Genomic DNA, 23158 nt, shown 5'->3' on the forward strand with positions numbered 1-23158 from the left:
CAGTTCAGAGGTCTCACTCCTCTCTAACTCCACACCTCCAGATTCTTATATTTTCTAACTTGTAGTCTTTAAACGATGCCGAGTCATGTGACATCACTGAGGACATTTATCAGACTACCTCTCCCTCTGGAGACACTAAAGGCTTTATACTACTTTTAAATCATATGTGGTAGTATTCTAGTAGTACAATAGAGATAAGTGAAGATAAAATAAGATAAGACAGAACTTTATTTATCCAGAGGGAAATTATTGTGCAACAGTTGCAGAATAAAGTATAAAAGAAAACAAATATAAACAACAAAGATCATCAATAAGGCGCAAAAAAAAAAAAATGTACACAATATGTGTGAGTGTACCTGCGAACAGGTCCTCTGGGTCGTCATCGAACAGTGAGTCCTGTTTGGGTCCATTAGAGTTGGTGCTGATGTCTTCAGCAGGTAGACTGGCTGGTTCTGACTGCACACACAAACAGAAGGGATATTCAGTATCATGGATTATTAGTAGAATAATTACTTTAAAAGGATTTACATAAAGGTGCTAAAAGTCAGATTGGGAGCATTTCTATTGCCTCCAAACAGCTCTCAACATGGCAACGGCCAGTGATGGAAGAAGCACCAAAGAACGTATATCACTGCTAGGAAGTGAAAGTCAACTGTTCGTTCCATTGCAACGTCAGCGCCCAGCGGCCATTTTGGACTGAAAGCAACAACGCAAAGTGCCGTACAAAAGTAAAACAAAGTTATTTCTATTCTATTGTCATATTCTAGTGAAATGTCCTGTGTCCAACAATAAAATAATATAAATATAAGAAGAGTTTTCAGTCCAAAATGGCAGCAAAAAAACCCTGAGTTTTATCTCTTTGCTTCTATAGGCTACTATATGGAAGTACTTAGATTCTTTACTAAAGTAAAAGTGGTCTAAAAATACTGCATTACAAATAAAAGTTTCAAAATGTAACTTAAGTAAAAGTACAGAAGTATTATCACCAAAATGTAGTTAAAGTATTAAAAGTAGAAGTTCTTATTTTTTTAAATGTAGTGTCAGTTACATGTAGCGGAGTGGAAAGTACAATATTTCCCGCTGATGTAAATGTAGTGGAGTAAAAGTATAAAGTAGCATAAAATGTAAATACTCAAGTAAATACATGTCAAAGTTGTGCTTAAGTTCAGTACTTGAGAAAAATGTCCAGCCACAGACTTTAACATTCAACAGCAGCTGAACACACACGTTGTCATCAGGCTTCCTGGGAGTTCTACAGTAACTGAATTATTTCACCGTCACAGCAAACAGCAGCGGCCACATCTGTCCTGTAGCTGTGCAGACTCGACATATTCCACAGAAGAAGAAGAAGAAGAAGAATCAGCGTGTGTCATCCTTCCTGCTGAACCACAGAGCTTCCTGTCTACCAGCTGCTCCACCAACACTGAAGGTAAAACTGATCCATCAGCAGCAGCCCGTCATGTGACATCACAGCAAGTCACCGCCGCTGCCGCTTCTTCTCCTTCCAGGGAAACAGACCTCAGATCAGTAATGAGTGACTAACGCTACGTTACCGGCATCAGAGGGAGTTCAGAGTAATCAGTTATACTGAGTTAGCACAACAACTATTCCAGATAATAAAACATAAAAATACTGTTTCAGCAGCAAAATGAAACCAGTTAGAAGAACTTTTCTTATGTCTTTATTCTTTTGGACATATTTCATCTTTCTTTTCTGCCTTTTTTCAAACGTTTTCCTGGCTCTTTTTAGACAAATTTATGATTTTTTTTCGGCCTTTTGTTGAACTTTTATCAGCTTATTTTGGGAATTGTATCCTTTTTTGTTTACTTTATTAAAAAAAAAAAAAAATCTTTTCAGACATTTTTCAGACTTTTTTAATATTTTTTTTCTTGGACATTCTTCAGACAGTTTTCTGCATTTTCAGCCTTTTTTTTAAACTTTTTTTTTTTTAAACTTTTTTTCTGCCTATTTTCCGAATTTTATCCTGCATCTTTTTTAGACTTTTTTGGACATTTTTCTGTCATTTTTTTCTGAGTTTTTTCAGACCTGTTTTGGAAATATGTTGGACTTTTCTTCTTCCTTTCTTTGGACTTTTTTCAACATTTTACAGATATTTTTCTGCTTTTTTTAAAACTTTTTTCTGACATATTTCGAAAAGTTTTAGGTCTTTTGTTTTCATCCATATTTTGTCCTTTTTTGGAAATTTTTCTGGCTTTTTTTAGACATATTACAGAATTGTTTTCGGCCTTTTTTCAGACATTTTCGGCATTTTTTTGACATATTTCGTACTTTTTTGAAAAAAAATTTAAAACTTTTTTCTGCCTATTTTAATAATTTTATTCTGCATTTTTCAGACTTTTTTTGGACATATGTTGGACTTTTCTTCTTCCTGTCTTCGGCCTTTTTTCCAACATGTTTCGGCCTTTTTGTCAGACATTTTTCTGAAGGATTGTGTCTGTGTGATTGAAGGTGCAGGTCCCTGATCAGCTGTTCAGAGACTACTGGCCAGATTTCCATGAAATTTACTGATCACATGTTTTTAGTGGTGGAATTCTTGAGTTATGGCCAAAAACATGTTTTGTGAGGTCACGGTGACCTTTGACCACCAAAATCTAATCAGTTCATCACCAGGCGCTCCTGAGATATCATGTTTGCATGAATGGACGTCTTGCACAGACAGACGAGCCAAAAGCTTAATGTCGCCAAGCTAAAAGTCGCCATTACCACCGTCAAGAGGGTCGTACTTAGACACTGGAAAGAGCGGGAACCTACAAACGATGAAGAATGGTTGAATACGTGGTGGTACATGGTTGGTACTGATGGATTCATCAGGTTTTCTAGTTTCAGATGATACAAGTATCTTCACTCTAGCTTTAAAACTGAGCCGCTACAACCTAAAAATCACAAGTTGAGTTAATGCGTTAAAGAAATTAGTGGCGTTAAAATGCATTTGCGTTAACGCGTTATCACGTTAACTTTGACAGCCCTAGTTTTAAACAAAAATGTTTGTTTATGTTATGATTTATGTTGTTTTTAGCAGATATATTATTGTTATTATTATTATTGTAACTCTCAAATATTGATGTTGGTAACGGCCTCAGAAATCCAGCATCAGTTCTTTTCCTCATTCATTTTAATGAGACCAGTGTGTCTGCTGCACAACCAGGTCGAGGTTCAACTTTTACTGCAACACCACCATGCAACTTTATTGGACAATACAACGCTCTGCATCAGCCGATCAAATAATATGAAAGCTCACATTCCTGGTCGGTCACTTTGGTTTTCTACTGTTTACGTGACAATCACGAAGACGGAGATAAAACAATCTGATGAACCCTCAAACTCCTGGATCAACTCCTCAAACTGGACTTCTTGGATCCACAGTGCAGCTCCTTACGTGTTTTAATGCAGCGCTACCTTTTTGACTACACGGCTGGAAATGTTGAAATACAACATTCAATCTCCTGCAACTACTTCTGCTGACGTGCCCTTCAGCAAGGCTCCAAACACAAACACTGCAGAACAACTAGAAATCAAACAAGACGTTTCTGCGTTTCTGTTGCACATCTGCATGAAGCAGTCGACCGTTAGTGAATCACATGTTCAGCGTGTGTCGCAACTTTATAACACACACCAGAACTACCGTTTTATGAGCCGTAAAGTTTTATGAACGTTTGTTACGAGTCACAACTTCAATGAACGCTCTAATAAACTGACTGTAAACATGTGAGATGAGTCACTGAAGCTCGTTACAGCAGATGTACTGAAAACACCTGGAAACCTAAACAAGGATTCTGGAAGCAAACAAACATTTACATTTTCTCCCAAATAATCTTTTATTTGTGATTAGCGCTGTCCTCGACCAAAGAAATGAATCCATAGATTTGTAAAACTCCAGTTTTCTCCACAAAGAATCACACAAAAGCATCACTTTAAATCTGGTTTCTACCAGAGATGTGCTCAGACGTTTCTTGGAAAGAAGTCATTCAGCATGAAAACAAACATCAAAATCAACTAATCAACTAAAGAAATCTTAATGGACTACGACCAAAACAAGTCATCGGTCAACTAGTAGACTCAGAGGTGGTAGCCCTGGTAAAATGAGATGTTTTCTAAAGGGACTCTGGTGCTCGGAAACAAGACGGGGCAACCCTATTACATGTTGTATATTAGTCCAGTTTGTTTCTGCAGCTTCACTCTGTAATTGAAGGCTAGTTGTTGAGTCCAGTTTCGGTTAAAAGTGAAAAAAAAATAATAATAATTCAGTTAATAAATTAGAAATTGAAGTAATAATTTATAATAATATAATTGGTGGCAGCTACGTGATCTGAAACATACGACCACATCTGTTTCTGGGGTTTAATGAGCCGGCAGCAGCAGCTGGAGGAAGTTTCTCTGGTCAGCTAAAAGCTTCACCTGCTGCTTCAGAAACACACCTGAACAAACCCAGAGACCCGGCACAGCTGGAGACGAAGAGGAAGAGAAGAGGAAGACGGAGAGATTTTAGCTGAGCGGATAGAAAGGAGGAGAGGAAATGAGTGATGATAAAGAGGAGCTTCCTCCCTCCTTACTCAGCAAACACACACAGAGAGGTCAGAGGAAACACACTCTAGAAACCAACATGAACACATGAAGCTGGAAAACTGTGAAGCTTTAAATCTGATCTGGATTCAACAGATGAGAGTCTGAATCACATCTTATTAAACTGGAAAAGCTGCAACAACCAAAGACGTCTAACCAGCAGCTGAACCGACCGCTCAGACCAGAGACATCTAACCAGCAGCTGAACCGACCGCTCAGACCAGAGACATCTAACCAGCAGCTGAACCGACCGCTCAGACCAGAGACATCTAACCAGCAGCTGAACCGACCGCTCAGACCAGAGACATCTAACCAGCAGCTGAACCGACCGCTCAGACCAGAGACATCTAACCAGCAGCTGAACCGACCGCTCAGACCAGAGACATCTAACCAGCAGCTGAACCGACCGCTCAGACCAGAGACATCTAACCAGCAGCTGAACCGACCGCTCAGACCAGAGTCCAGCTGAGGAATCCACGATTAACAACTTCTAACAGCAACGAATTAAAACAAACAGAAGAAGATGAAATAAGGAAACAATAATGTATAAAACACTGTTAGATATCTGTTAGCTGCTAGCACGGCTACAGGCTGAGCAGGAAATCTGTGTGAAAGGGAAGACGAGGACACGACAGAGGAAACTACACGAGGACACGACAGAGGAAACTCATGTCAGAGCTGAATGATGCTGACTCCAAGAAAACACCACAACTGTAGTCGGAGGGGGGGGGGGCGACCTGGTGACCATTAAAATCACAAAGTCACTCATTTAGATCAGTTATGGTGGACTAAATAATGGAAACACCTCGCAGTATAAAACAATAAATAATCAACAGCAGCACAAACTGACACGACAAGTTGAATCACTTTTGTTTTAAAAGGAAAGCATGTTAGTGTGTAAGCCTGAGGCCACATCCACGACAGCTAGGAGGTGTACCTAATAAACTGGTCACTGAGTGAAGAAGAAGAAGAAGAAGAAGAGACTCCTGCAGACACTACAGGAGGAAACAGGAGGAGTTAAAGGTTATTAAACACTCCACTTAACCCCGGTCCACCTTTAAGAGTCCTCACTGTTTAACATCCTTCATATCCTTTATTGCTCGTGAAACACACACACACACACACACACACACACACACACACACACACACACACTTAGGATGTTGTGACACTCAAGGAAGAGAATCATCACCAGGAATGAAATCCAGAGTGCTGACTCAACTAAAACAGAATAACAGCCCTCTCTCTGTGTGTGTGTGTGTGTGTGTGTGTGTGTGTGTGTGTGTTTCTCTAAACTGAAGTTATGACACAGCTGAAGAAGAAGAAACTGTTTTAATCTGAGATATTATTCACAGACAGAGGTCTCACTCCTCTTCCTCTCTTAAAGGGTCAGTTCACCCCCAAACACTCCTTCCTGTCCACCACTAGTCGGATCAGCCGTGTGTTTAGTTCTGGTTTTAGGTGCCAACATATTTCCTCTTGTAAACTTGGTGAACTTGTTCTCAACCGAACAGTACATCCATTCACTCATTCATCCATTCATTCATTCATTCATTTTTCTGTACCTGCTAATTCCTAATAACAGGGGTTATGGTTCGTGTCCTCAGGGGTCGTTTTTGCACGCGAGGGGACACTTGACGGGCCGCCACGAGAAACCTGATTGGAGGAACGCTTTCAAACCGGAACCAACATGGCGACTCGTTTAGAAACTTATTTTTCTCGTAAAATAGTTCACGAAATGTGTTTCTGAAAACATTTAATGTGAGAGATAATCCACGCAGCGGTCTTTATTTCAGATCGACAACGGTTAGTTTTTTAAGTTTTTCGGGAGTTTCCAGAAACCCTGATTTGCATAAAGTAGCTTAGACCTCAACTTTATGCAATTGAGGAGCGGGCGACGTGACGGTCCGTCTCTCGACTCGCGCCGCCACACTACCAGAATGCATTGCACCGCTTCAATGAATGGGAAGCGTTACGATGGAAATGATGCATCCTGCACAAAACGTTCCATTACTCTTCTAGGGCGGGACATAAACATCTGGCTCTAATGCTGCTGGAAGACATTAATAATAGTTTGTTTGTCTCTAAACTAGTGGTCTTCAACCAGGAGTCCGGGGACCTCCAGGGGGTCCTTCAGGGAGTTCCAGGGGGTCCCAGAAAAATGGTGAATAGTTTATTTCTACCATTTAATTCACTATAAAAATGAGCCCAACGTGAGAAATAAAGTCAGAAGAGTGACAACCACAATCTTATCAGATGGGTGTTTGTGACATCATGTGAACAAACTCAGGGGTCATTAAAACGTAAAAAGGTTGAGAAACATGTTAAAGATCTAAACCAACAACACTTCCTGTGACAGCCAAGTTCAGAGCTGTGATTTAAAGAAGAAACTGTGCAAACGACTTCAGACCGTATTGAGTTATGTCTGAGTTTTGTGAGGTCACAGTGACCTTTGACCAACTCTAATTCAACTCCGGTCATCCTTCAGTCCAAAGACGACGTTTGTTGCCAAATTTGTAGAAATGAGCTCAAAGCGTTCCTGAGATATCACGAGAACGAGACGGACGTGAGGTCACGGCGACCTTCCACCACCAGAATCTAATCAGCTCATTCTTCAGTCCAAAGACGACGTTTGTGCCAAATTTAAAAAAATTAGCTGGAGACTTTCCTGAGATATCACGTTCACAGGAATAGGACGGACGTACAGACGTATGAGTGATTTATTTCCACATAAAAGTCAAAGTGAGAGCTAAATTATTTCCAGCTTGTGCAGTTTTTTAAATTTTAAATGAATCCAATATTTAACCAAAGTTAAAAAAAATGACAGTCAAACTAAAAGACTCGGTATCGCTCCTTTAATTCCACCTAAACATCTGGATTATGGAGCTTGTCGGCACACACAGTACCTCCTATCAGTAATTTACGGAACAAAATATACCAGTTGTCATCTGCATATATTAATAATGAGACATTTACTCTGCCGTGCACTCTTGCATCACATGCACATAGTAACAGTGTGACGTTTATACTGTTTGTTGTTCAGCTGCATGTTTAAGTTTCTATTTGTTCAGCTGTATGTTTGCATCTCCTGTAAGTTTGTTCTCTGCACTGTGTGGAAATATAGTGAGAATTATTGGTAACTTGTGACAACATGATTGACCAATAAAGTTTTCTTCCTCATCCCTGAGGTTTTCTGTCCGTGTTCTGAAACAAACGTCTGGAACACAGCAGCAAAATAAAATGTGTTTCACTGTGATCATTTCATAAATTAAACAGCTTTAGTTTTTAGAGTACAAGTGGTTCTCAAACTATTCTCAAAATAAAGTCAATAAAACAAACAGTTTTCATCACCCAATTAAAAATACCCCCCAATTCTCTCCCCAACCAGAGTATTATATAACCACAATATTAATCTAAATCCAACCCAGTACAACAACCCTGCAAACAAAAACTACCTTTGTGAAGCCTGTCGTGTTCAATTTCATACACTATCTTGTATTTTGATCAAATTTTTCTGCCTGTTTTCCACCTTTTTGGACATTTTTAAGACTTTTTTTCCTTTGGGACTTTTTTCTGCCTTTCTTCAACCTTTTTCAGACATTTTTCAGACCACACAATCTGGCCATGTTTACATTAGTTTTAAAATAATTTACAGAATAATAATTTACTTAATTTAATTATTTTTTTAAATAAATGAATTCAATAATTTAATTCAACAAATAAATAGGTTCAACACCAAATAAAAAATTAAAAGAATAATTAAATTATTATACATTTTTCTGCATTGAGAACTTTTAGTTGTTTTATTAGTAAATAACTAAATATTGCTTTTTACCAAAAGCTGCTGTTGATATTTGGTCACCTTTTGTTGTTTTGAGTGTTTTAACTTTTAACTTCTGCAGCTTCCACCCTGAAAATAAGATTTAAGATCAATTACACTTCAAAAACACAACTAGTGTCTTTAATTAATTAAATATGCTATACAAAAACACAACCAGTGCTTTAATTAAATATGCTATACAAAAACACAACAAAGAAGAAACTTCAATCTGCTGAACTGCACTCTTTCCTGTTTTTCCAGCCCGCCCTGAACGCATCACCTGCACCTGTGTGACAGTCACCTGACCTGCAAGCAAACACACCTATCCTGCGTTTTTCTGCGCGCAGATCTGACCCTCCTCAGCTGCTGTAACAGTAACTGTGTGTGTGAAGGCCACTGCTGGTTCCTCCTGCTGCCTTTCACTGTCTGCATGATGACAGAATAAAACACACCAGACTTCATTCAGAAAACAGCTGATTTAAGGCTCTGCAGCCTCCCAGCCTGCCTGATCACTTCTCCTCTGTTGTCAGATGGATGCATCACGCCCTGCACTGCCTCAGCTCCTCATCGGCCTGCCTTCATCACCTCCTCATCCTCCTCCTGCTCCCCCTGCTCCTCCTGCTCACCTCCAGAGAGACGGCCGGCTCCATGAACAGGTCCTCCCCGTCCTGCAGCTCCTGGAAGTCGGACTGCTCCGCTGGAGAGTCCGCTGTGGTCGCCATGGTGTCCGCTGCTCCTGCAGGCTAAAGCTAACAGACAGAGAGGAAACAGAGGAGTGACGGAGAGGAGGAGGAGGAGGAGGAGGAGGAAGAGGAGGAGAGAGTCAGGAGGTTCTCCAGCTCTCTGTCATGTGACTCACAGCAGACCTGATGGGAGCAGAGAGGAGCGGAAACAGACAGGAGGTCTCACTCTGACGCTGTTTCCTCGCACCTCTAGTCTGACCTGAGGGGAACTTCACATTCAAGTTCAAAATCAGAATCGTGTTTATTGCCAGGTGTAAGAGGTGTACACTAGGAATTTGCTTTGGTTTTGTTGGTGCAAATAAGCAGTATAACAAAGAATAGATAAAAACGTTAAAAAAAAAACTTTTTTAGACATTTTATTGACTTTTCCAGACTTTCTTTCGCCTTTTTGGACTTTTTTTTCAGACATTTTTTGGACATTTTCAGAATTGTTTTCTGCCTTTCTTCAACCTTTCAGACCACAACATTTTGCCATCTTTACAGAATACAGAATAATAATTGAGTTGATTTAATTAATTCAATAATTTAATAAAATTACATTCAATAAATAAATAGGTCAAACACCAAATAAAAAAATTAAAAGAATAATTAAAGGGACTATTTGTAACTTTCAGAAATGTCTTGTTAACAGCTTCACCTGTGTCCGTTAAGTCAACTAAAGTCAGCGTCCTGTTGCTGGCGCTTGTGCTCGCTCTACATAGACATGAAGGAGCATCGCTCAACACAGTGAGGAGACACACGTCAGCTAAAAGCACAATATCACTCTATATTTCAGCTGCTTGGCAGTAATGTTAGCTGACCAGACCAAGGTCTCTCCATGAATCAGTGATGATCCTAGTGTTGGCTTTTCCTGCCTCAGCCTCCAGACCGCGGCCGGAGGGAACGGGGGAGACGCCGGAGTTTCGGTCGGAGACGAGGGAGACGATAACGTTTCTCTCTGCGGAGCCCCGTCACTTCACAAGACACGGGAAACCTCTGTTGGTCTGGAGGAGCTGCAGCAGTTATTTCTGCACAAACGTCCACTGAACATTCACTAGATATTCTCAGAGCTAAACTAACTCTTCTGCAGTGTGGAGTGAGCAGCATGCACGTGAGAGGTGGAGAGAGACAGCGAGAACGCGTGCTGTCTGAGTGAAGGCAAGCAGGCAGAGGAGGAGAGGCTCCGGCCACACGCGAGCGCGCATGGGATCCCGACCCAGTAGATTTATACGCCTAAAAAGTTACAAACAGTCCCTTTAGAGGTCCCATATTATAAAAAAGTGAGATGTTCATGTTTTTTTATTATAAAGCAGGCTTTAGTCCTATATAAATACTGTGAAAGTATCAAAACACTCAATCCACAGGGAAATACACACAGCCCGTATACAGAAACTCTGCATTTGAAACAAGTTGTCAGGAATTCTGCCCATTTGTGATGTCACGAATATACAATATTTAGATCCTTTACACAATTTTAAACAAAAACATACTAAATGTGTCCCAGTTTATTCCTGGTTGCAGTGTATGTAAATAACATCAGCTGACAGGAAATACACATGGACCCAAGCTGTTGCCTGGCAACGCAACTCCGTTGCAATTCCGTCAAAATGCGCTAAAACGGAGCGTTTCAGACAGAGGGTGAATACAGGCATATTCAGGCTGACAGTATGAGGAAAATAAAGGGTTTTAGAACATTACAGCATGTAAACATGTTCTAATAGAAACACAAAATACAAGTATGAACCTGAAAATGAGCACGATATGGGACCTTTAAGATAAGATGGAACTTTATTTATTAACTTTATTTTTTTGCATTGAGCACTTTTACTTTCATACTTTGAATAAATGTAGATTAGATAGAGAGATAAAGTACATCTATCAATCTATCTAACCTACATTTTCCTGATTATACTTAAGCTACATACCTTTACCTAGTAGAAGTAACATGTTCTACTTGTAACAGAGTATTTTCACAGTGTGGTATTAGTACTTTTACTGCAGTAAATGATCAGAATACTTCCTCCACCACTGGTGTGGTTTTGTCTGTTGACATTTCGCCTGTTCAATAACGTTTTTCAAAGAAAAAAAAAAGTAGTTTAAATTTTTTTTCATCTTTTTCCCCTCTTATTTATTATTTTTTTCCTCCTCTTATTTACTGATTTTTTCCCTTATTTATATTTTTTTTCCTCCTCTTGTTTGCTGTATTTCCCCCCTTTTATTTACTCTTTTTTCTCCACCACTGGTGTGGTTTTGTTTTGTCTGTTGACATATTGCCTGTTCAATAAAGTTTTTCAAAGAAAAAAAAAAGGTCTCATAGACGATCTTTGTGTGGTGTTTCCTCCGGATCATATTGAGCGACGCACCGCTTCACTTCCGTGTAGTCAGTCAGCAGCTCTCTCTACCGGAGGAGGAAACAACGTTAAACTGGAGACAAACTACAGATAAAACCGGTAAACATGTTCTATTAAAGAGCGTTTAATGTGCTGAGAGTCTCCTGAGAGTTAACTGTTTATGTAGTTTCTATATCTCAGCTCTGAGGAGATAACTGTAACTTGTAGTTTCATGTCATCATGTCAGCATGGCTGCGAGCGGGGAGACAGCGAGCCTCACCTCAGAACCAGACCCACATCTGACCCGGAACCACGACCTGGACCTGGACCTGGACACCGGGGAGGACGACCTAGAGGACCTGGAGGACGAGGACCTGGAGGACCAGGACCTGGAGGACGAGGACCTGGAGGACCAGGACCGGGATCTGGAGCTGTCGTTAGCTAGAATGACAGTGGAAGGTAACACAGCATAACAGTTATTATAACAGTGATTATAACAGTTATTATAACAGTGATTATAACAATTATTATAACAGTGTTATAACAGTGATTATAACAGTGATTATAACAGTGATTATAACAGTTATTATAACAGTGATTATAACAGTTATTATAACAGTGTTATAACAGTGATTATAACAGTTATTATAACAGTGATTATAACAGTGATTATAACAGTGATTATAACAGTTATTATAACAGTGATTATAACAGTGATTATAACAGTTATTATAACAGTGATTATAACAGTTATTATAACAGTGTTATAACAGTGATTATAACAGTTATTATAACAGTGATTATAACAGTGATTATAACAGTGATTATAACAGTTATTATAACAGTGATTATAACAGTTATTATAACAGTGTTATAACAGTGATTATAACAGTTATTATAACAGTGATTATAACAGTGATTATAACAGTTATTATAACAGTTATTATAACAGTGATTATAACAGTGATTATAACAGTGATTATAACAGTGATTATAACAGTTATTATAACAGTGATTATAACAGTGATTATAACAGTTATTATAACAGTGATTATAACAGTTATTATAACAGTGATTATAACAGTTATTATAACAGTTATTATAACAGTGATTATAACAGTGATTATAACAGTTATTATAACAGTGATTATAACAGTTATTATAACAGTGATTATAACAGTGATTATAACAGTTATTATAACAGTGATTATAACAGTGTTATAACAGTGATTATAACAGTTATTATAACAGTTATTATAACAGTGTTATAACAGTGATTATAACAGTGATTATAACAGTTATTATAACAGTGATTATAACAGTGATTATAACAGTTATTATAACAGTGTTATAACAGTGATTATAACAGTTATTATAACAGTGATTATAACAGTGATTATAACAGTTATTATAACAGTGATTATAACAGTTATTATAACAGTGTTATAACAGTGATTATAACAGTTATTATAACAGTGATTATAACAGTGATTATAACAGTGATTATAACAGTTATTATAACAGTGATTATAACAGTTATTATAACAGTGTTATAACAGTGATTATAACAGTTATTATAACAGTGATTATAACAGTGATTATAACAGTGATTATAACAGTTATTATAACAGTGATTATAACAGTTATTATAACAGTGATTATAACAGTGATTATAACAGTGATTATAACAGTTATTATAACAGTGATTATAACAGTTATTATAACAGTGATTATAACAGTGATTAAACAGTTATTCTAAACGTTATTATAACAGTGATTATAACAGTATTATAACAGTGATATAACAGTGATTATAACAGTGATTATAACAGGTATTATAACAGTGATTATACAGTTATTATACAGTGATGTATAACAGTGATTATAACAGTTTATTATAACAGTGATTATAAACTGATTATAACAGTGTTATAACAGTGATTATAACAGTGATTATAACAGTATTATAACAGTTATTATAACAGTGTTATAACAGTTATTATAACAGTGATTATAACAGTTATTATAACAGTGATTATAACAGTGATTATAACCGTTAGTTATAACAGTGATTATAACACTGATTATAACAGTGTTATAACAGTGATTATAACAGTGTTATAACAGTGATTATAATACTGATTATAACAGTGATTATAACAGTGATTATAACAGTTATTATAACAGTTATTATAATACTGATTATAACAGTGTTATAACAGTTATTATAACAGTGATTATAACAGTGATTATAACAGTTATTATAACAGTTATTATAACAGTGATTATAACAGTGATTATAACAGTTATTATAACAGTGATTATAACACTGATTATAACAGTGTTATAACAGTGATTATAACAGTGATTATAACAGTTATTATAACAGTTATTATAACAGTTATTATAACAGTGTTATAACAGTTATTATAACAGTGATTATAACAGTGATTATAACAGTGATTATAACAGTTATTATAACAGTTATTATAACAGTGATTATAACAGTTATTATAACAGTTATTATAACAGTGATTATAACAGTGATTATAACAGTTATTATAACAGTGATTATAACACTGATTATAACAGTGTTATAACAGTGATTATAACAGTTATTATAACAGTTATTATAACAGTTATTATAACAGTGATTATAACAGTTATTATAACAGTGATTATAACAGTTATTATAACAGTGATTATAACAGTGATTATAACAGTTATTATAACAGTGATTATAACACTGATTATAACAGTGTTATAACAGTGATTATAACAGTGTTATAACAGTGATTATAATACTGATTATAACAGTGATTATAACAGTTATTATAATACTGATTATAACAGTGATTATAACAGTTATTATAACAGTTATTATAATACTGATTATAACAGTGTTATAACAGTGATTATAACAGTTATTATAACAGTGATTATAACAGTGATTATAACAGTTATTATAACAGTTATTATAACAGTGATTATAACAGTTATTATAACAGTGATTATAACAGTGATTATAACAGTTATTATAACAGTGATTATAACACTGATTATAACAGTGTTATAACAGTGATTATAACAGTTATTATAACAGTTATTATAACAGTTATTATAACAGTGTTATAACAGTTATTATAACAGTGATTATAACAGTTATTATAACAGTGATTATAACAGTGATTATAACAGTTATTATAACAGTGATTATAACACTGATTATAACAGTGTTATAACAGTGATTATAACAGTGTTATAACAGTGATTATAATACTGATTATAACAGTGATTATAACAGTTATTATAATACTGATTATAACAGTGATTATAACAGTTATTATAACAGTGTTATAACAGTTATTATAACAGTGTTATAACAGTGATTATAACAGTTATTATAACAGTTATTATAACAGTGATTATAACAGTGTTATAACAGTGATTATAACAGTGATTATAACAGTTATTATAACACTGATTATAACAGTGATTATAACACTGATTATAACAGTGTTATAACAGTGATTATAACAGTTATTATAACAGTTATTATAACAGTTATTATAACAGTGATTATAACAGTTATTATAACAGTGATTATAACAGTTATTATAACAGTGATTATAACAGTGATATAACAGTGATTATAACAGTGTTATAACAGTGTTATAACAGTTATTATAACAGTGATTATAACAGTTATTATAACAGTGATTATAACAGTGATTATAACAGTGATTATAACAGTTATTATAACAGTGTTATAACAGTTATTATAACAGTGATTATAACAGTGTTATAACAGTGATTATAACAGTGTTTATAACAGTGATTATAACTGTGATTATAACAGTGATTATAACAGTGATTATAACAGTGTTATAACAGTTATTATAACAGTGATTATAACAGTGTTATAACAGTGATTATAACAGTGTTTATAACAGTGATTATAACTGTGATTATAACAGTGATTATAACAGTGTTATAACAGTTATTATAACAGTGATTATAACAGTGATTATAACAGTGATTATAACAGTGATTATAACAGTGTTATAACAGTTATTATAACAGTGTTATAACAGTTATTATAACAGTGATTACAACAGTGATTATAACAGTGATTATAACAGTGTTATAACAGTGATTATAACAGTGATTATAACAGTGATTATAACAGTTATTATAACAGTGTTATAACAGTGATTATAAGTGTTTATAACAGTGATTATAACTGTGATTATAACAGTGATTATAACAGTGTTTATAACAGTGATTATAACTGTGATTATAACAGTGATTATAACAGTGTTTATAACAGTGATTATAACAGTGATTATAACAGTGTTATAACAGTGATTATAAAGGAAGTATTCACATCATTTACTCAAGTTAAAGTAGTAAAACTACACTGTGAAAATACAAAACTTCACTCATTTGTGTCCTCTTGATCACTAGATTTTCTCTTCTTGTTTACTGACTATTTTATGAGTAATTTATCTATTTTTCCTCCTCTTATTTACTCTTTTTTACCCTTTTATTTACTTTTTTCCTCGTCTTGTTTACTGATCATCTACTGAAGTTAAAGTACTAATACGACACTGAAAATACTCCACTACAAGTAAAAGTCCTGCAGTCCAATGTTTACTGTGGTAAAAGTACAAAAGCATCATGATTAACATCAAAATATACTAAAAGTACCCAAAGTAAAAGCAGTCTTTATGCAGACTGGCCCATTTCAGAATCATATATATTATATATTATTATATTATATTATATTATATTATATTATATTACTGGATTTTAATTCACGTGTTCATCACTTTAAAGACCGCAACCACAGACTATAATTATTACAAATTATAAGAAACAAAGATTTGTTTTAATGTTAACTACAACGAGGGAAGCCTGCGAAATGTAATTGTACCGGAGTATAAATATAATAATATAATATTGTAGCTGGTAACACGGATCAATAACGTATATTATTACATCATAATATATTTAATTATATTCTGTATTATTAATTCGACCATGCAAAGTAACTAATGTTGTCAGATAAATGTAGTAGAGTAGAATAAAGGAGCAGTAAATGTACCTGTAATGTGTACTTGAGTACAGAACTTGAGTAAATGTTCTTTCCACCTCTGATATCTAACTTTAAGTTACATCATTCTTGTTATTAAAGATAAATATCAGAGACACAAATTGTCCTGAGAAGAACGTTAGAACGAACAGGAAGTCAGTCAGATACTCATCAGATGCTCCTGCTGTGGTTGAAGAGTCACCAGGGTGAAAGATACTGATCATAACTGAAGAACATATAGTACTTACATAACAGCATTATAAAGCTCCACTTTAACCAGCTGCAAGAATTAAATAATAATAATATAACATCACTTTCAGCTTCATCTTTAACGTCTCTGTCATAGAGACGGAGGGGAAACTGGTCTCACAGACGGACTTAAAACATAAGAAATACATAAAAAACATGTTGAAATCCACCGTGCAAGCTCAAATACAGAAATGTACCTTAAGTGACGTAATCCCCCCCGCTCATCAGCGGTTAAAAAACATCCAGACCTGACTCATACAGAGCGTTTCACCGTCTGATGGCGTGAGAGATAGAAACTCAAACTCTTCAGAGAGAGGATGAAGAAGACTAAAATAACTCAAAGTCTTTTAAAGGACTTTCATGTGGAAACTGTGAGACAGATTAACACCAGTGATCACGCCGGCCACTACGTGATGCAGGCATAGACTGTATATAAAGATGGACTGACCACACTGTACGGAAGTGAAGCCAAAATATCCGGATGCGGGAGACGCCGTCGTGAGTTTTTGATCATGACATCTCTAAACTAAAACCAAACCTATCAGAAACATGTAGCGTGATGAGAACTACCTAAAATGACAGAAACCATCTTTGGAAAAAAATGATTTGACGTGTACTTTGGCCGATGTCCCATCCGCTAACATGGAGGGCTTTATGACCTGTATCGCAGCCAGCCACCAGGGGGCGATCCAGATGTTTTGGCTTCACTTTAGGGAGCTGTGATGTCGTCCATCTTTATGTTCCGTCTCTTGGTTCCTTCAAATGAAACTGGTGAGCTCGTGTTTACAACACGGGAAGTGGTGTACACGATATTCTTGGCGTTGAAGTGGTTAAGTCGTGAAGATCACTGCTGCTAAGCAACGGCAATGTTAACGTTACTGACGGCGTCTAGAAGCCACAGAGGCTAACGATTTAGCAAGCTAGCAAGTGGGTAACAAGAAGGGGGCGTTCATATGGACTCTTCTCGTGAACACGGTAAACACCACCACATGAGGATGAAGCCTCTAAATACTACAATACCCATGAGCCTCAGCGGCTGTTCCTGGTGGAGAGGAATCCAGCCAGAGTCTTCAAATCATTGTAATGTTTTCATATTTAGTCACCAGATGTTCCCTCTTCGTTTACGGACTATATCAGGAGTCGTCCGTCTCATTTTGTCCTCTTCTTTACTGGTTTATCCTCCTCTTGTTTACTGGTTTTGTTTCCTCTTGTTTACTGGTTGTGTTTCCTCTTCTTTACTGGTTTTGTTTCCTCTTCTTTACTGGTTGTGTTTCCTCTTCTTTACTGGTTTTCCTCCTCTTGTTTACTGGTTTTGTTTCCTCTTCTTTACTGGTTGTGTTTCCTCTTCTTTACTGGTTTTCCTCCTCTTGTTTACTGGTTTTGTTTCCTCTTGTCACTGGTTTTGTTTCCTCTTGTTTACTGGTTTTTCTTCTTCTTGTTTACTGGTTTTCCTCCTCTTGTTTACTGGTTTTTCTTCTTCTTGTTTACTGGTTTTCCTCCTCTTGTTTACTGGTTTTCCTTCCTCTTGTTTACTGGTTTTGTTTCCTCTTGTCACTGGTTTTGTTTCCTCTTGTTTACTGGTTTTGTTTCCTCTTGTTTACTGGTTTTTCTTCTTCTTGTTTACTGGTTTTTCTTCTTCTTGTTTACTGGTTTTTCTTCTCTTGTTTACTGGTTTATCCTCCTCTTGTTTGCTGGTTTTGTTTCCTCCTGTTTACTGGTTGTGTTTCCTGTCCCAGAGCTTCTGCAGAAGGCGCAGGCTGTGCAGACGGACAGCACGACGTCAGAGTCGGGCATCAACACGGAGGCGGACTGGGAGACTCAGGTTGCGGCCATGTTGGCGTACGGCTCCAGCCTCACGGCGCAGTACGACGGCCTGATGAAGAAGCAGGACGAGGAGGAGGTGGCTCACGAGAAACACAAACAACAAGTGCAGAAGAAGAAGGAGGAGGCGACCCGGCAGCACCAGGTGAGCCTGACACTCCTATACACACTGTTTAAAGAGGCACCATAGAAGAAGAGAATCCCACCGTCAGACTGTCACTGTGTGTTTTCAGGCTCTTCTGGACAAACTGGAGTCTCTGCGAGTTAAACTTCAGCTGAACAACTCCAAGGCCACCAGGAAGAACTTCTTAGCCAAGAAACAGGAAATGACCTCAGAGAAGAGCCGAGCCGAGGAGGAGAGGAACAGGTAAAGGCCGAGAACGCTTCAGTCGTACTGCCGTTGTAGTTTTAATACCCAGAAACATGAGAACTCTCCTTCTCACTCCTCTTCTCCTCCTCTCCGTCTCCAGGCTGGCCAAGGAGCTGGAGGAGAGCGAGAGGAAGCTAACGGCTCTGACGGAGGAGCAGAGCGAGGAGCAGCGGAGGTGTCGGGAGGAGCTGGACGAGCTGAGGCAGGAGATGGAGCGAGAGAGGAAGGAGGCGCAGGAGGCCGAGCGGCTGGCCTTGCAGGACGAGATCGCCGCCGTGGAGAAGCAGAGAGACGTCGCCATGGCTCGCATCGAGGCATGGCATAGAGAGGTATACACGCATCAGCGCTTCAATGTAAAACCAATGAATAACTAACTGCATGACGCTGACCTTGTGGTTACCTGTTACCCCCAGGTGGATCAGTACCTGAACACTCTCAGGGTGGAGTTCCCGCAGCAGTACCCTCTGGAGAAGCAGAAGTGGGAGAAGAAGGAAAGTCTGGTCCGGAGGAACCAGGTGGAGCTCCAGAGCCGTTTCCAGGAGATTCTGCAGCAGCTCCAGCAGGGTCGAGAGTTAGAGTCCCTCCCCAGGATCAGCGTGCTGTCTCTGCCGCAGGTCCCCATGGTGAGACATCAGACAGTATGTCCACAAAGGACATAAGCAGCTGGGAAATATAGTTAGTAGATGGAGTTTGGAGAAACAGACAGGAGTACCAGCACGGGAGCAAAGCAATGTAATCTCCTCCAAGCCACCAGACTCCATTGACAAAAACAGTGATTTTACCTCGTAGAACACGGGAGCTGCTGCCTCGATCGGTTAGTTAGTTCATGTTATTGTGTGACATTGTTTTTTTTAAAGGGTTAGTTCAGATTCACCAAAATCACACAAGAAAAACAAACAATCTAACCGATAGAGGCAGCGCTGCATCCCTCAGTTTAAACTGTGTTGTTTTCAGGATTATGACTTAAACGTCTTCGTCTTTGTGATATTATCATACGATCTACGCACTGCAAGCTCTGATTGGTCAGTAGGCGGTGCTTTTATACGAGTTGATCTCTAATCTGGAACATGAACGTGTTCAGCATCAGTTACCATGGCGATCTACCCCGATAAGAAGTGAACCACCTTCGTAGGACGGAAAAACCCTGAAGGGTTCACTCCGCTGGTCTACCGCTGCCTCGATCAGATAGTTTGTTTGTGTTATTGTGTGACTGGTGTTTTATAACACAAACTAACGGATGGAGGCAGCGGTAGAGCAGTAACTCCTGTGTTCTGGGTGGTAAAATGACTGTTTTTGTGAATGGAGTCTGGTGGCTTTGAAGAGAGGTTAGATAACGGCTTCGGTTCCCCGTCAGAAAGGGCTTTCTGATGGGGAGGTAAACCTACTGTAGGTGATACACTGACTATGGAGAAGTCTCAGGGCTCAAGGGTTGAACATATTTAATGTTATCTTGTGTTTCTCGTCCCGCAGGCTGACCTGAGATTCAATCAGGTGATGCAGTCACTGGTCCGTCCCCAGTTCATGGTGTCTCCTCCTCCGATCCCAATGAACCGAGCCTTCCCTCCCCAGAGACACCCGCACTTTTACCAGCAACAGTTCCCGCCCCAGCCCCCTTTCCATCCCCAGTACCGCCACCACTACCGCCACCCACCACCCCCTCACCAGTTCCAACCCCCCCTCCAGCCGCCCCAGTTCATGCCGCCGCCGCCTCAGTTCCAGCCCCACATCAGAGCTCCGATGAGGGTGACTCCGCCTCCCAGCGCCTCCCCGTCCCCGCCCGTTCAGCCGATCCACCCTGCTGTTCCTTCGCCGCCTCCCCCCGCTGCTGCTGCTGCCGCCGGCGCCCCCGCCGGCAAACTGGACAAGGTCCTGGAGAAGCTCGGGGCTCGGTTCCCACAATGCAACAGGGCCCAGCTGACGTCGCTGCTCCAGCAGGTGAAGAGCTCCCGCGGCACGCTGGCCGGCATGTCCTTCGAGGAGGTCATCGAGCAGGTCGGCTTCAAGCTGGTGCAGAACGAGAGGTCGGCCCCAGGGCCCATCAGCCGGCCCACGCCTCCGGGCCCCATCCAGAGGCCGACGCCCCCCCCGCAGAGAGCGGCGGTGGCGGCGGCGGCAGGTGGAGGTCAGGCTGTCGGGCCCCGTAAACTATGCCTGATGTGCCAGAACCACGTGGATCCAGAGAGCCGCCACCCGCTCAGCTGCTCCCACACCATCCACAAAGACTGCATCAGGGTGTGGCTGCAGTCCAGCAAGAACAACTCCTGCCCCTTCTGCCCGGCCAAGTGAACGGCCAGGAAACTCCCACCAGACTCTCATCAGTGCCACGCCAACAAGTGCTCCGATATGTTCAACACGGCGTCACGGCAGTTTGTGAAGTAGTCACGAAATGGAATCTATTTGATTCGTGTACATAGAGACGAATCTCCCTTTTTATTTTCATGACGCGCAGCGCGACTTTCAACAACGGATTTATCGTGCTTTTTCCTACGAATGTCAGCTACGTGTCAATTTCTGCTCCCGTCTTTTCAAAATAAAACTACTCAGGTTTAGGAAATTATTTGGGTTAAAATAACACCGGAAGTGACGTAACTTAAGTACGAAAGTTACGTCACAAATAAATCAACGTTGACTTCTGGTTTGTGATAGATTCATGTCTATGTACACAAATCAATAAATTAAATTTCGTGACTATTTCACAAACTGCTGTGCGGCTGAGCTGGATACGTTCAACAGATGTGCTTTTTCAAAGGACGTTTTTTGTAAAATACAACCTGAGATACAGATCAATACGTATGATTGATCATGTTAAATCAACTAAGAGCAACAGTTAACACGGTTGGAAAACAAGAACCTGCTTTTTTTTCTTACAATTTTTATGTGTTAATAATTTTCTCAACGCATCAGTGTTTGTTTGTTTGTTTGTTGTCTCATCACACGCAGCCAAACAACAAGTTTGCCAAATTAAAATTGATATCGGTAAAGTTGTAATTTTGATCAAATAATAAATAAAAACATGTTAACTTTCACTACTTGACTTCTTGATTTTGAGAGAATTGTTGAGGTTTTATATTCAGGCCTAATGCTAAATATGAAATGCTAACAGTTTATCAGATAACACGACATTTTTACGGATTTTTTCTGACATTTTTCAGAATTCTTAGGGAAATGTTGGACTTTTCTTCTGCCTTTTTCGCCTAAATGGCAACGGCCATAAACCAAGATGGCGACGGCCAAAAACCAAGATGGCGACTGCCAACAACCAAGATGGCGACGGCCAAAAATAGTGTCCAGGTTGAAAAATACCAAAGTTGCCCTTTAATACGCAGACATGAAATTGATATCGATCTTCTCTTTTCGCTCTCGGAAAGAAATGAAATAACGATATTCCATTTAATGTGAAGATGTAAGATTGAACAGTAAACATCAGAAAACAGGAGCCTTCTTACTAAAACATGATAAAATCATACGTAATAACAATAAACTCTCTGACGTAAAGACCTGGTTTTCTCTTAGTTACAGTCCACACTTCACTATAAATACTCTCTCTGTAGAGTCACACATCCAAACACTCAGGCGGAGGTATCAACCCATAAACACTCCAACAAACAACCTATTGCCTTTTAAAGATTCCCCTCCGAAGACAAACACACACTCTCACATTGTCTCTCCCTGTGGACATCCCAGTCAGCCTTAATGGGAGCGCTGGGCGGTCGATGGGCGAGGTTAAAGGAGCCGTCGCTTCCCAATAAATATCACAACACACACACACTCACACACACACACACACACACACACAGAGTGCTGAAAATGTGTCTATCTGCAGTCCTGTGTGTGGAATAATGACAGTGTGTGTATTTGTGGGCTGCTTCCTGTTTACTGTCTGAACGTCCATCTTTCCTCTAACAAACACTCTCCCTCTCTCTCTCCCAGTTTAAAGGTTAGTCTCTCGGCCGATTTTACAGGCAGCGGTGCCAATAAAAGCTGCTCGTCTCCCAGTAAAGCTGCTGTAATGAATGAAGAACGCTGCAGAGGATAAAGACAAAACGCTGCCGAGGGTGGAGGAGAGGAGGTGGTGGTTGTTTTCTGTCTGAAGAAACAAATACTGGAGAAAGTTAAATAGTAAAAAAAATGTAAGAATCCTGCTAATTGACCCAAATGTACGGAAGCCCT

General features: G+C 38.7%; 3 protein-coding genes across 4 annotated transcripts in view; 2 read left to right on the plus strand and 1 right to left on the minus strand.

The window, feature by feature from the left end:
• Positions 1 to 9454, minus strand: part of snx2 (sorting nexin 2) — a 32681-nt gene extending 23227 nt beyond the window's left edge. Inside the window, exons 1-2 of one of the 2 annotated variants that reach the window (XM_037777892.1) lie at positions 9028 to 9454; positions 357 to 456 (exon numbers count right to left, since the gene is read on the minus strand). In XM_037777892.1, the coding sequence (XP_037633820.1) occupies positions 357 to 456; positions 9028 to 9123 (196 nt within the window). In that variant the 5' untranslated portion in view covers positions 9124 to 9454. The remainder of the gene's footprint in view (positions 1 to 356; positions 457 to 9027) is intronic. The other variant, XM_037777893.1, reaches the window with a different exon arrangement.
• Positions 1 to 23158, plus strand: part of LOC119492980 (actin, non-muscle 6.2-like) — an 840607-nt gene that overhangs the window by 406264 nt on the left and 411185 nt on the right. The window lies entirely within an intron of this gene.
• Positions 11433 to 21471, plus strand: rnf214 (ring finger protein 214). The gene is made up of 7 exons (XM_037777884.1): positions 11433 to 11573; positions 11701 to 11912; positions 18534 to 18763; positions 18852 to 18985; positions 19089 to 19317; positions 19402 to 19611; positions 20459 to 21471. Exons 2-7 carry the CDS (start codon positions 11702 to 11704, stop codon positions 21272 to 21274), a joined length of 1830 nt encoding a protein of 609 aa, XP_037633812.1. The 5' UTR covers positions 11433 to 11573; position 11701; the 3' UTR covers positions 21275 to 21471.

The sequence above is a fragment of the Sebastes umbrosus genome, chromosome 8 (genome assembly GCF_015220745.1).
Source record: "Sebastes umbrosus isolate fSebUmb1 chromosome 8, fSebUmb1.pri, whole genome shotgun sequence".
In the NCBI taxonomy this organism is placed as follows: Eukaryota; Metazoa; Chordata; class Actinopteri; order Perciformes; family Sebastidae; genus Sebastes; species Sebastes umbrosus.